The sequence below is a fragment of the Apis dorsata genome, unplaced genomic scaffold (assembly GCF_000469605.1).
Source record: "Apis dorsata unplaced genomic scaffold, Apis dorsata 1.3 scaffold_83, whole genome shotgun sequence".
NCBI classification, from domain to species: domain Eukaryota; kingdom Metazoa; phylum Arthropoda; class Insecta; order Hymenoptera; family Apidae; genus Apis; species Apis dorsata.
Window position 1 is genome coordinate 866,781 of NW_006263381.1, and position 13,293 is coordinate 880,073.

General features: G+C 32.8%; 1 protein-coding gene across 11 annotated transcripts in view; it reads left to right on the forward strand.

Moving 5' to 3' along the window:
* Window positions 1-13,293, forward strand: part of LOC102676951 (protein couch potato-like) — a 170,501-nt gene that overhangs the window by 96,151 nt on the left and 61,057 nt on the right. For all 11 annotated transcript variants that reach the window (XM_006611126.2, XM_006611124.2, XM_006611125.1 and 8 more), the window contains exon 3: window positions 10,744-10,797. In XM_006611126.2, coding sequence (XP_006611189.1) covers window positions 10,744-10,797 — 54 coding nt within the window. The remainder of the gene's footprint in view (window positions 1-10,743; window positions 10,798-13,293) is intronic.

The window sequence follows — 13,293 nt, forward strand, 5'->3', positions numbered from 1 at the left end:
CCGGCGGAAGAACGACTTACGTCCTGACGACACGCGGAAGGAGCGAGGAACGAATCCCCGACCACCGGAGCCGATTTACGAGTACGACGTCCGACCGCGAGCCCAAACCCCGATCGAGCGCCCTCGAGCGCCAATCGAACGGGGCGCGGACCCTCGACCGGCCACCGGGAGCAGAGCGCCCGTCCGAACGATCCCCGGCCACCGCCGCGCGACACTCGGTCGACAGCGACTCGGTCGAAGCGACTCGGTCGACAGCGACTCGGTCGACAGCGACTCGAAATAAGCGAAAGAAAGAAAGAAGAAGTGAGATAAGGGGATGAGTAAATAGAAGAGAAGAGGAGAAACGATTAAGATTGGAGAGAATTTTTAAGCTAATTTTTCTAAGTTAATGAGTGTATCTAGATACGAAATGCGATTACGTTAAATTCTAATTGGTTTATTTCGTCGATTATGCCTACAGTCCAGTCTGTTTAATTTAATCGAGGTAATGATTAAAAAAAGAAATTGTATTTTAATTGTAAAGGATTGGTTTTCAGACTGGAGTGTAGGCGCGCGTAGCTCTTGGCTTGCCATCGCTTTTCGAGTATTATTCTCGATTTAATATTAAGGATTTATATATATGGAAAATATGAAATATAAAAATAATAGGAAAATTTGAAAAGCGATGCCAATTACCGGGCCTCACCCACGAGGAGGTGGCTACGCATCGAGACCCATCTAAAGCTAAAAAATAAAAAAGATATTAAAGATTAGTTAATTAATTAGTGAGAAATAAAAATAAAATGTAACAGAATGTTTACATCGATCTTTACAAAATGAATCTTTCTCATTCGCCGCAATTTGTCGCTTAAATCTAGCTTAATCTAAATCTTAATAATATTTCGTCGCTCGCAATCCCGCGTCGTCCAACGGTGAATCTAAAAACGCTTAATCTAAAAATACTTAACAATAATTTTTTAACAAAACTCTTTACATCGATCTTTACAAAAAAATCTTTTCCACTCGCTCGCAATCTTAAATCTAACTTAATCTAAATCTTAATATTAATTAATACATTTTATGTTTACTTTTAATACATTTTTCCTACTGGCAGCATCCGTAAATCGAAACACACGCCTCCCCCCTTTTAATAAACCAAAACAACAAAAATCTAAAATTACTATCCCAATAAATTCAAAATATCTATCCTATCCTAAAAGAAAGAAAAAGCGCAAAAATAAAAGAAACGAGGAAGAAATTGACAGAAGAATTCGAAATGTCTGCCTCGCGTCACGTCTTATATCAATTGACTCACGAGAATCGTTGAACGGCTGATGCTAATGCAATCGTGACCGGCCGAGGGTTACGACAACGGTGCAACGGGTTGGAGCGCCTCGCGTCCCAACGACACGGGAAGGAGCAAGGGATGCTGGATCCCCGACCACCAGAGTCGATTTACGAGGACGACGCTCCATCCGACGCGACACCTAACCCCGACCGAGCGCTCTCGGAGAAGAGCGCCAATCGAGCGGGGCGCGGACCCTCGGCAGGCCAGTCTGCGAAAACAGAGCAACCGATTCGAACTATTCCTGCAATTGTCGCGTGACGCGCGGTCGACTCGGGGAACAAACTCGATCCGAGGGAGTAAGATCGTGAATGAAGATCGTTTGACGAAGAGCAGAGAATATTCGAATCGGTTGACGATGATAATTTTTTATGTTTACAATATGGGAGGGGAGAGGCGTGTGTTTGTGTACGGGAATGCGCTCACAATAATTTTAATATTTGTTACATTACATTACATTACATTAAAAAATAAAGGTAAAATTAAAATTAAATTTCGCGCGCTTATCCCACGACGATCCCACGACGATCCCACGACGATCCCACGGTGCCCCATGGGGGGGTTTAATAAAGTGGTACCCGCAGTCCAATCTAGACGTGTCAAAATACCCGAAGGGAATTTGGTTTAGATTGGACTGCGGATACTGCGTAGCTCTTGGCTCGGTATCGATTCGCGGGAAGAATAATCCTTTGGAAAAAGGATTCTCAAAGATTAATCTTGCGTGAATCGATACCGATTACCAGGTCTCACCACGGGGAGGTGACTACGCGTCGAGACCCGTCTGAAAAATAAAGAAAATAAATTAATAAGAAAGGATAAATTAATAGTGGAGATATTGTATAAATAAAAATATATATAATTAATATTTATGTATTCGAAGAAGCGAGTGTGTAATGAAAGTAATAAATAAAAAATGAAAGTTGAAAAATAAATTAATGTTTGAATACGCGAGTGAATAAATAAATATTAATCGAATTGGAAATATAAATGTTAAGAAGCGAAATGAATTTTAGAATAAAAGTGTTTATTTAAGAGTAAACGATTGAAGTTTATTCGTTACGCGTATAAGAATTTTAAAAAATTACAGTTCGTTACAGTTCTGATCTGTTCTAGAGTTCGTTGCGAAATGACCTCCGCGCGAGACTCGTGTCGTACTTATATACCCTGTCGCCGGGTCAGGTTTACCGAAATTTGCCGAAGGTGTACGTTTTCTGCCGATCGAGTCGAAAATAATTTTTCAAGCGCGATTTCGATTATTTTTTTCGAAAATGATGTCGATAATTGATAATTTTTTACATTTTTACGTGTTACGCATTTTTAAAACGTTTTAAAACTAATATTGAATTTTTTTAACTGTTTTACGGTATTGGTTTTATACTTGCGAGCGCGTTAACATGTTACGATTTCACGAATAATTATAGAATATTATTTCGTTTAATGGTCGATCGAAAATAATCACGGTGTTAAATAAAAATTCGGACGAAGAGATGTAAAAAGAGATATCGAACTTTTATTTCAATTATTTATTTCATTTATAATTACATTTTATGACAATTTATATATTTTTCTAAATAAAAATTATCTTTTAAAAAAATCTTATACTAATAAACGCGCAATTGAATTTATATTGAAATTCAATAATCGTATTTCGCGAAAGAAAGTAAAATATACGATTCATCGTAGAACGCGTGAGTGAGATTTAAGGAAGATGTTCCGATAACGATTATCTTCTTAATCAAATTAAGCATCGTTTAAATTTTTCTTAATTTTTGAATTTGTTAACCCATTAATAGTTATAATAAATGAATAAACTAGAAAATTCGTTTTCGAAAAATTCTTTTATATTAAATATAATAAATTCTTTTATATTAACAAATTTTATAATAAACAAAATAATTTAATTATATACAACAACAATCAATGTAAATAAAGAATTAAAAATTAAAAGTTAAAAATTAATATCTCTATTGGCAAGTTTAATAAATATATAAATAACAAATTCAAAAATAAAGAATATAAATAAACGAATAAATAAAAAAAATGAAAATATAAAAAGAATAAAAAAATTAATAGTTAATTAATGTAGAAACAATAAACGAAGAATAATAAAATGTGAATGAATGAATAAACGATGCGAGAAAGAAATGATTATTAAAAAATAAAAAAAATAAATAAACGATACGTAATACATCTACAACAATGTGTTAAATTAGAATAAATGTTATAAGAATAAAATAATTTATTAAATTATTCTCCGTTTATTGAGTTTAGTCAAAATGTTACGGTCCTACCTTCTTATCAGGGAGGTCCGTTGCGAAATGACTTTCTGCGTGACCTACCGCGGGCTCGTAGAAGGCCGGCGCGGCAGTTCCGAGGTTTGCCGAAAATATACGTTTCCAGCCGATCAGATCGAAAATGATATTTCTAACGTAATTTCGAAATATTTTTTTAAAAATATTATATATATCAACGATTTAACAATTTTTTTTAATTTTTACGCTTGATTTAATTATTTATCACGATAACAAATAATAATTGATATATTTTTACAAACGTAAAACACAAATTTAAACTCCTTTGAGATTAGTACAATTAGTTTCGACGTAGTTTAGAATATTTCAAATAATTATTTCACGAGAAATCTTTTTAACCATTTTTAAATATTTGATTCGTTCGTTTACTTATTTATTCCAGTGATAATTGATACATTTCTTGATCACAAAGTAAAATTTAAACTAGATTAGAAATTGTGTTAAAATATTTTTTAATGCTTCGTTTGCGCAACAATTGCATACATTTCATCGTTAAATATCATTCGATATTTAATGAATGCGCAAGTATGAAATCTTTTTAGGTAACCACGGCGTCAGAGAATCGCTGTAAGATAAATATTTGCTACATCCGTATGATACGGCGTGCATAAAGCTCATTAAGCTATCAAACTGTTAATTGTACGTACACGATGGTAGTACTAATTAGTGGAGTCGTAATTAGAGAGCCCATAGCTACTGGCACATTTATCTCTCGGTATGTAACGTTGTTCTTTAATCATCTCGGCAGAGTTCACCATGCAGAAGAAAAAAGGCCACGATCCACGCTCCATTTAGAATACTATTACGAATTCTTTTTCTTGCAAACGATCCACTGCTCTTAAAAATTTCATAAACCCAAAAAAAAAAAATAAATAAATAAATAAAATGAGATTCTTCTTATTAACTGCTATAATAAAATTGAATTTGAAAATTTCCAACGGATTAAAATTTTAAAATTCTTTATCCATATTTCTTCTAGAAGAAGAAAAGAAAAGAAAAGAAAAGAAGGAAAGAAAGACATAAATACTTTCTCTAAAATTCGATCGACATTTCCCTGGAATATTAAAATTTGCATTTTTCATGCCGCATTAAACTCGAAGACCTTTCTGACTCTCGACCCTCTGTTCTCGTTTCATCGTGAAATGAATACACTTCCGTCAACGCGGACCTCGGTATCGGTTTAAAAATATTCGCGCCGTTTGCTCCAGTTTTCCTATAACCATCCCGGTATTTTAATATCCGTCAGCAAGTCCAGCTGGAATATTTATAACGGCCGGCCGCATCCTTTGATCGGCAACTCCAAGAAACGATATTCCTCGATAATGTTCTCTTTAAACGTCGCTTCCCCTCTCAATTTATCCAACTCTTGACTTGCAAAATATCTTCGATTTTTTTTTTTTTATCAATCCATATCTCGTCATAAATTTTCGAATTTTATCCTCGTTTCGAATTCACAAATTTGTGAAATTTCTTTCACTCTGCTCTCGTGAATCGTCCACGAGACGAGGGTTGACGAAAGAATTTTTACAAGAATTACACAAAGTTTAAGGATTCAAGGATTCAAGGTTTTAAAGTTGGAACCGAAATGAAACCGTGTTGTTTTGGGAGGTCGATTATTATAGGTCCCCTATAAATAACCGTACACGCTACCTGTTTCAAATTGGTGAATTGCATACAACGTGTCCAGGAACGGCGAGCCAATGCGAGATCGCTAACAGATTTCGGCGAGTCCGTATTGATTTTGCCTTCGCCTACGCCTACCGTAGGCGTAGAACTGGGGATGATTAACGATCTCTCATCCAATCTCACATGTACGAAATTTTTTTCTAGATTATATATACAGATTTCATTGATTTAATTATGATACTTTGTTAGAGATTATTTTTTAAACGATCGTCGACATCGATAAGATGAGAAAATGAGAGGTTATTTAGATTTCGAAATATATGTGTTGAAAATTTGATTTGATTTTTTTTTTATTAGAAAAAGGAAACTCTATATTTTTGGAAGGGGCAAGTATCTTCGAGCGAAATGCGCGGTATTTGAAATTTTAATTTTCCAAACGATTTTTTTTAATTTTTATTTCTCTTCGAAGAACGTCTTTTGATACGTTTCTTCGATTTTTTCCCTCCTCTCTATCTTTCCCTCGATGCTTTCTTTTTTCGTATCTTTTCAAGAGATCCCACGAAGAATCCCCTTCGGCATTGATAATATTTTCTTACATCCGTTTGTCCAATTCCCTTTCTTCGGTGATTCGATTGGATTCAGGTCAAGTAAGTGTGGTAGCAAATCTGTGTAGATCGTGAAATCTATATTTCTTCCTTACGTGGGTTGGAAATATTAAAAACCGCGAAAATCAAACAAAACCAAATCTCGAGTTTCACAGATTTTTAGAAGAGTTATTATAATTCTGTAAATCGTATCTTTATCTTTTTCTCACGAAAGAAGAAGGTTCGTGTTACTCGACAATTTTATTCCATTTGGGAATAAAACGATTTTCTTTTCATCTCATGTGTTTTGTTTTTTTAAAAATTTCCCTTTGAATAAATAAAATTGAATAAATACTTTTTTTTAATATTGTTCCAGTAAACGGGGAAGATATTTTCTTTTTTTCTGTTCCGCTTTTTTCCCGAGGTATTTTGCATGAACAACGAAGCTTAGTCAGAGATTGAATATTACGAACAAGTTTTTCAATGATATATTTTCGATCAGAGGTAACAAAGATTTTAATGCCCCGAATAATTTCTTTTTCTCCATTTTAATTCCATTTTTAGATGCGATAATTAAATATACGAAATTTAAGGGAATTTAATCAATTTGAATCGAGTCCAATTTGATTCTATTATATTTAGTTTAATTAAATCTGATTAAATGTAACGCGATATTACGTTATATATATATATATATATATCGTATCCAGATCAATTACAAAAATTAGAAAATCGTTTTGGATAAAAGTTTTTGAAATATTTATTCAATTTTGTAAAACACGAAGATTGTTCCTTAGATTTTTTTTATCAAAATAAAAAACGTCGATTAAAAAATTGTGCAAAGAATTTGATTATTTTGCGTTTAAAGGATAAACAAATTGTAATAAAATGAAGCAATGATAATTTATTTTGCTTTATATCTGGTATACTATATTCCATGTTAAACAATTACTAATGTCCGTAAACAGGAAGAAGAAAGAAAAAAGAAAACTCTTCGAAATTATTCTATGCTCGCAAATAACCATAAATTTAACTTATCATAAATCTAATTCTCTTAAAAAAACTAATACCCATAGCCAACGTTATAAATGCAACTTAAACTACATTTAATCTCCTCTTAATACTTATAAAGTTAACCTAAAACAAAAAATAAATATTCACGAATCGAATAAAGCACGAGATATGAAAAAAAAAAAAAAAATACTGGAAAAAGAAATCAAAATTTTTTTTTACTTCCAGTAAACCAGTGGATATAAACGTAAACTAACCTAAAGTTAAATCTGTATAACTTAACCTATATCTTTTTATAACGACATTAGAAACCTAACATAACCTAAATCTAATACCCATATACAACGTAAGCATAATCTAACCTAAAAGCAAATTTACGTATTTCTAAATCTTATTAAATAAAAATTTGAAATTCCGCCATTTTCTGCATCCCAATAAATAAATTTTCCCCTTAATTTCGAATTTTACTTCGTAATACGATGTTTTCACTTTGCTCTCGATGAAATAATTTCCTTTTGGGAAAATAGCGACGAGACGCGTCAAAATTTTTCGAAAAATCGAAAGAAATATGGGTTCGTTATTATCAGAGCTTCGATGGAATTTATTCGTTTTGGCTTTCCTAACGATCGCTTGTTCGCTTATCTGAACGGCTGTGCACAGGAGGAACAACAATTGGCCGTTTTTAATATCCTTCGTGCCGTGGCTCGAAACAACCGAATTTTCACCAGAAATTGGAACATTTTGGGACAGAGGTGAAACAAAAAAAAATTGACCACGTTTTGAAAAACTCATTCTCTTTTTTTAAATAATACACGAGGTAGAGAATGTAAAAATTTAGAGAAAGTTAAAGTTCTTCGTTATTTTATTATATTTCGAATTTGAAATTCCGCCATTTTAGAAAAAACAAAATTTTGAAATTTTTATCTTTTAATTATTTCTATAGGTCATAAAGGTGAATTTATTATTCAATGCAAGTTAATTTTCTATCCAAGTTTCTTCGATGGAATTTGTCAATTGAAAAATTGAATCGTGCTAATCGATAAATGGAATACACTAGTAATCCATAAAAGGCAGAAATTAATGAATCAAATAAATCGATTTCATTTGAATTTTAAATTCCTGAATCGAATTAATTTCTTCATGACTAGAGATTAAAATATTTTCTTGTTTTATTAGATCAAAAAAAAGAAAAGAAAAATGCGGATATGTAATTTCTTATCTCGAGTGGTGATCGTTAATTTTTACGACCGATGGAATGGAAACGATGGATGGGAGAAAAACACGGGAAGAATAATTTTTCAAGTATATTTTATTTCTAAAAACAAGCAGGACTCGCTTGTAGAATATGTTTTATTTATCAGAAACGAATCTTCAATCTTCCTCGTTTTCAAAGATGAAGTTACTTACTAGGTCTCGGAGTCTCGAGTAGATAGCGATTTCTTACGATACTTCTACGTGAAAGAAGTTCTTTTACTGGAAATATCTTTCACGACCATCGTCTCAGTGCCAATGGCAAAGTGAATAAGATACTTACCCAACTCCAACGTCGCCAATATTTTCAAATATATTCAAAAGTCATCTCGTCGAGGCAACAACTTTGTTAAATAATCTTGAACGAGATTAAATTTCTTTTTTGCAAATTAACAAAAGTCAATTTATAAACATTTTTACGAATATATTTTAATTAAATCTTTTGTCGAATCCTCTCCCTTTTTGATTTCTTGAATCTTTCATTCAATTTTTTAAAATTTTCCTAAATTCTCCCATTCAGAAAACTAATCTAAATTACTAATCTAAAATCCAAATTTTCTAATTTTCTATATATAATAATTTATAGAAAGGAATATCGAATATTCGTCGCACATAATAGATATATTTCTTTCGCCAAAACTTTGTCACGTTATTTCTTCAACATTCTACATTTTTTATCTTATTTCTTTTTTTTATATCCTATTCACGTCTAACGTATTTCCTTCGACAAATTGAAAAATGGTTACCGTCGTTAGCTTTCTCATTCGTCAGAAACGCAATACTTCGATAAACACGATGCTCGAGCGATGTCCCTCGAGTAAGCATTTCAAGGCATCTTCGTTATCGCGCTTTTGAAACGAAATCTACCAAGATCTCAATAAACCTTGCTCCACGGTTAAATTAGCATTAATAGTCGAGATTAATTCAAGCTCGAGTACCGATCAAAGTATTTATCGATAGAAATCGTAAGCTATTCTTCGAAGACGAAGAAGAAGAAGAAGAAAAATAAGAGAGGAGGAGGAGCGTTGGAAGAAGAGGAATTCTAGCGCGACTTGAACGTGATTAAGAGGCAAGGGATCGTTGGAATAGTTCTGAAATAGCTTTGAAATAATTTCGACTCGACTCGGAATATTTTAATTTTTTTAACCGCTTGTTTTAATAATTAAACGAGTACGATTTGATAGTCGAGATTTTTAAAATTATTTTTCTTTCTTTTTTTATTGTAATAATATAAAATTTGAAAATAATGAAAATGTGCGTGAGAAATTACGATTAATTTTACTCGGTTACTGTGAAATTAGATTTGAGAGTAGAGAGAGAGAGAGAAGAAAGTAAAGGGGGGAGAAAAAGAAGAATTTTAATAGATTGGAAAACGACGAGATATGAGATAAGTGAATATCTCGTATGATGCAATTTCGAATGTATAAGGCAAGAATGTTTTGATACATATCTTACCTTTGAATGGATGAAAATAGCCTGTGGGCAAATGTTAGCAATGTAAACGGGATATAGCAAAGATCCAAGACGTAAGGCATTTTTGTTTTCATAGCCTAAAGTTCTTCCCTGCCTCTAATGTTACGCGTTACTTAATAAAAACAAAATGAAAATTGTAATTAAATAGGATACGTCCAAAAAAAAAAATAATAATAATAATCATACAGATATAATTATAATTTAAACTTGAACTAAAAAAATTTTAATTAAATTATGATTCAAATTGTACAATTTTTAAATGCCACATACTCATTTCTTGTTCATTTTAATTTCAAATGGATAAGTTCGTTAAAATTCTAATCCTAAGAGATAATCAAAGAAAATTCAGTTCGATCCATTTTCTGGAAATCTTCGTTTACCTCTAACTTAACAAAAACAAACTGAAAATTGGCTGAAATTAAAAAAATTACACGTAGATATTATAAATTTTAAACCTGAAAAATTTCATTTAAATTATAACTCTAATGTTATTATAACTCTAATTTTTAAACGCTACATTCTTTCGTATTCAATTTTGATTTCAGATGAATAAGATTCGTGAAAATTTTGTATCCTAAGGGATAGCCTTAAAGAAAAAGAAAATTCGAGAGAATCGAATTCGATCCATTTTCCTCGAAAATTTTCGTTTCAACGCGTTTGCCTAAAATCAATGTTATCGGAGATATCCTCGAGTTGCCGGATATGTATTATCCACGAGAATGGATAATTACACGGTAGATATGCAAATTTCCAAGATTCACCTCTGCCTGGTGCACAGGCAAACGCTTTTGCTTTGCGGATTAATTTCGGGTTTAACTCTTTGACGAGGATCACGAATGACGAGTCTTCTCGCAAGATTCGTGAATTCATTGACGATTTCTGCACCTCTCTCTCTCTCTCTCTAATCCGCGTGTGTAATTTTTGAAAGATCTGCCATTGCAGAAAATTTTCCAAGGAAAGACGAAAAAATACGCGATTTACGAGCAAAAGATTTTCGATCGAATGGAAGATCTAAGAATCTAAGAAATTTGCAGAGAATTAAATGTATATCCCTCCTTCCTCCCCCTCTCCTCCTCTGATTAATCGCACGATTCTTTTATTTCAAAATATTCAACTCTTTTGTCTCATTTGTAATTGCGCATGGGAATTTGTTCTGTTTCAGGGGTACGAGGGATCCCTGTTGAAAGTCACAAGCAAAAATGGGAAAACAGCGTCGGTGAGTCGTTATTTTTTCAAATTATCCCTATTGTATCTTTCTTCGCGTGGCGATATTTAAAAATATATAAAAAAAGGAGTGAGAATAAGAGAAATTTTGTTTTTGCGTATACTGTGGAAAGTATAAAGCGTAGGAAAAATAGATAATGGAAGAATAAAACGTGTAGAAATAAAGAAAAATAAGATAGGTATCTGTTGCGCGTGTAAAATAGCGAAGCGAAAAGAAAAGGAATAAAATATATACATATGAAAAGATTAAAGGGGAAAAAAAATTCTTTTACGAACGATCTGTCTTGAATTTTTGCCTAGAAAAATAATATAAAAAAAAAATAAAGGGAATAGAAAAAAGAGAAAAAAAAATAGAACGATATATCTCTCTCCTCGTAGCACGCGTGTAAAATGTAAAAGAAAAGAGAAGGATGAAAAAAAAATTCTTTCGTAAGGAAGTCAAGAGACGAGGTAATCGTTTGCGAAATGTATTTATATTTCTCTTCGAGATCGAATTAAATAATAAAAATAAATACGATAGATTGATACAAATCTATCGATCGATCAAATTTTGTTGAATATTTTGTTTGCTCAAATAGAAAGATAGAAAGGAAAAGAATAGAAAGAAATTTGCCAACGATTAGTCCGTTCTTCCCATTCAGCGAGTGTATTTTTCGCGCGAACGAAAGGAAAGGAAAAGGAGACAAATGGGAAGGGAGGGGGGAATTGTATATTCCTGAGCGAATACATCGATTCCCTCTTACGATTCGAGAGATTTTTACACGAGTCGACAAAGTGTCGAGATTTTCTTGCGATTATTCGCCGCGGTAAGGAAGAAACTCGTCTTGAATCGGAAGTTTCAATCGAATTCCGCGATGTATAGAGAGTGGTTCGTACCGCTTTCGAGAACAATTCTCTCTTCCTTTGTTCGCGTTTCGTCGATTCAAAATCATCATAGACGATTTATAATATTTTTTTTTCAAACTTTTCTTTTGAAAACTAAAATTATTGCCTTTATACAAATTGTTACATGTAAATTATTCAATTTTTGTTTTTAATCGTCGTCCATTTTACATCTGCAACGAAACAATCGAACGCAGGATTGAACGTGATCAGTTGAAAAAGGATCGATCAATTTAAACGATCTTTTCATTCGAATAATAATTTATCCTGCTTGTAAATTTTTTATCTACGTATCCTTTGCTTTCTCCTCCTCGAATCTTGGAATTTGTGCCGATATTCTCGCGATCTTCGATATAATTCTTCGATAAGATTAAACGAAAAAATGTCACGATAATTTTATTTAAACTGAAATAAAGATCGGGACGATAATATCTTTTGGTTAGAGAAGATAGAGTTTTCGTTGCTGGCAAAAACTGGTCGGCTCGAAATTATTGTCCACCTGGCCTTCTAAACGCGCTTCTTTTATGCGCTCATTTATGCGATAACGCGGGGACAGGAGACGACAAAGAACCGTGTTAAATGCAGTTTCACGACTCTTTGTGTGTAATATCAACCAGTCACATCGCGCGCGTATTATTAACACCGACCATTTTACCACCTATAATTATTTATTGTTACATTACGCTTTGTTGTCGATCCTTGTTCGCCACTTAAGAAAACTTGCTTACTGTTTTACAAATGGAGAAAGAAAGAGAGAGAGAGAGGTTAGGTTAGGTTATACGCGTAATATCGAAAGTAAGAAGATTATGATTTGTAAAAAGAAATAAAACTCGATTGCTCGATCGATGAAAAGATGAAAATAATAAAATTCGTTTGTTTTACTTTTCGATCGACAGGATTTTAAGGATAATATTTTCGAATTATGCGATTCGCTATTCGAAAGAAATTTATGATAATTGATCTTCAATGGTAACATGATAAATAACAACGGATTATTATTTTTCAAATGAAAAAACTGTTGAGTAAAACATCTCGGTTAACTTTCTATCCAAATGGATCAATTTGTTCAAGTTTATTTTAAATTTTGCTCGAACGGGATTTTCTTAGAACGCGAGCGGGAAGAAAAGGCGAGCAAAATTAACGGAACAGAGGCCACCCCCTTTACCTAACGACGAAAAGGAAGAAAATGCAGAGAACGTTACGTGAGTCACGTAACGAGGGAAAACGTAATCGATTCGTGTGCAAAAAAATACATCAATTTTATAGCGGGTATGGAAGGCATCGTGGCCAGGTATACACCGAGATATACACAACGTTCAAACCGTGATAACATTAATTTATGCGCTGCCAGTGGCCAACACACGCGTAACACGCGACACAACGTTGCCACTTGTTCACGATGGGAAATCAAACTTTCAAACCCTGATTCGTAAATGTCCATACGTTTAATTTTTAATCGTACATTTCGAGAAATATTTTTCAGAAATGATAATGCATCTCGCATTGTTGAAATTAACGCTACTTTCCTCGAAAGAAGATTTTGAAAGAAAAATTTTTTTTCAAGATATATTTTGATTTTTTTTTTTTTTTTTTTTTTTAAATTTTT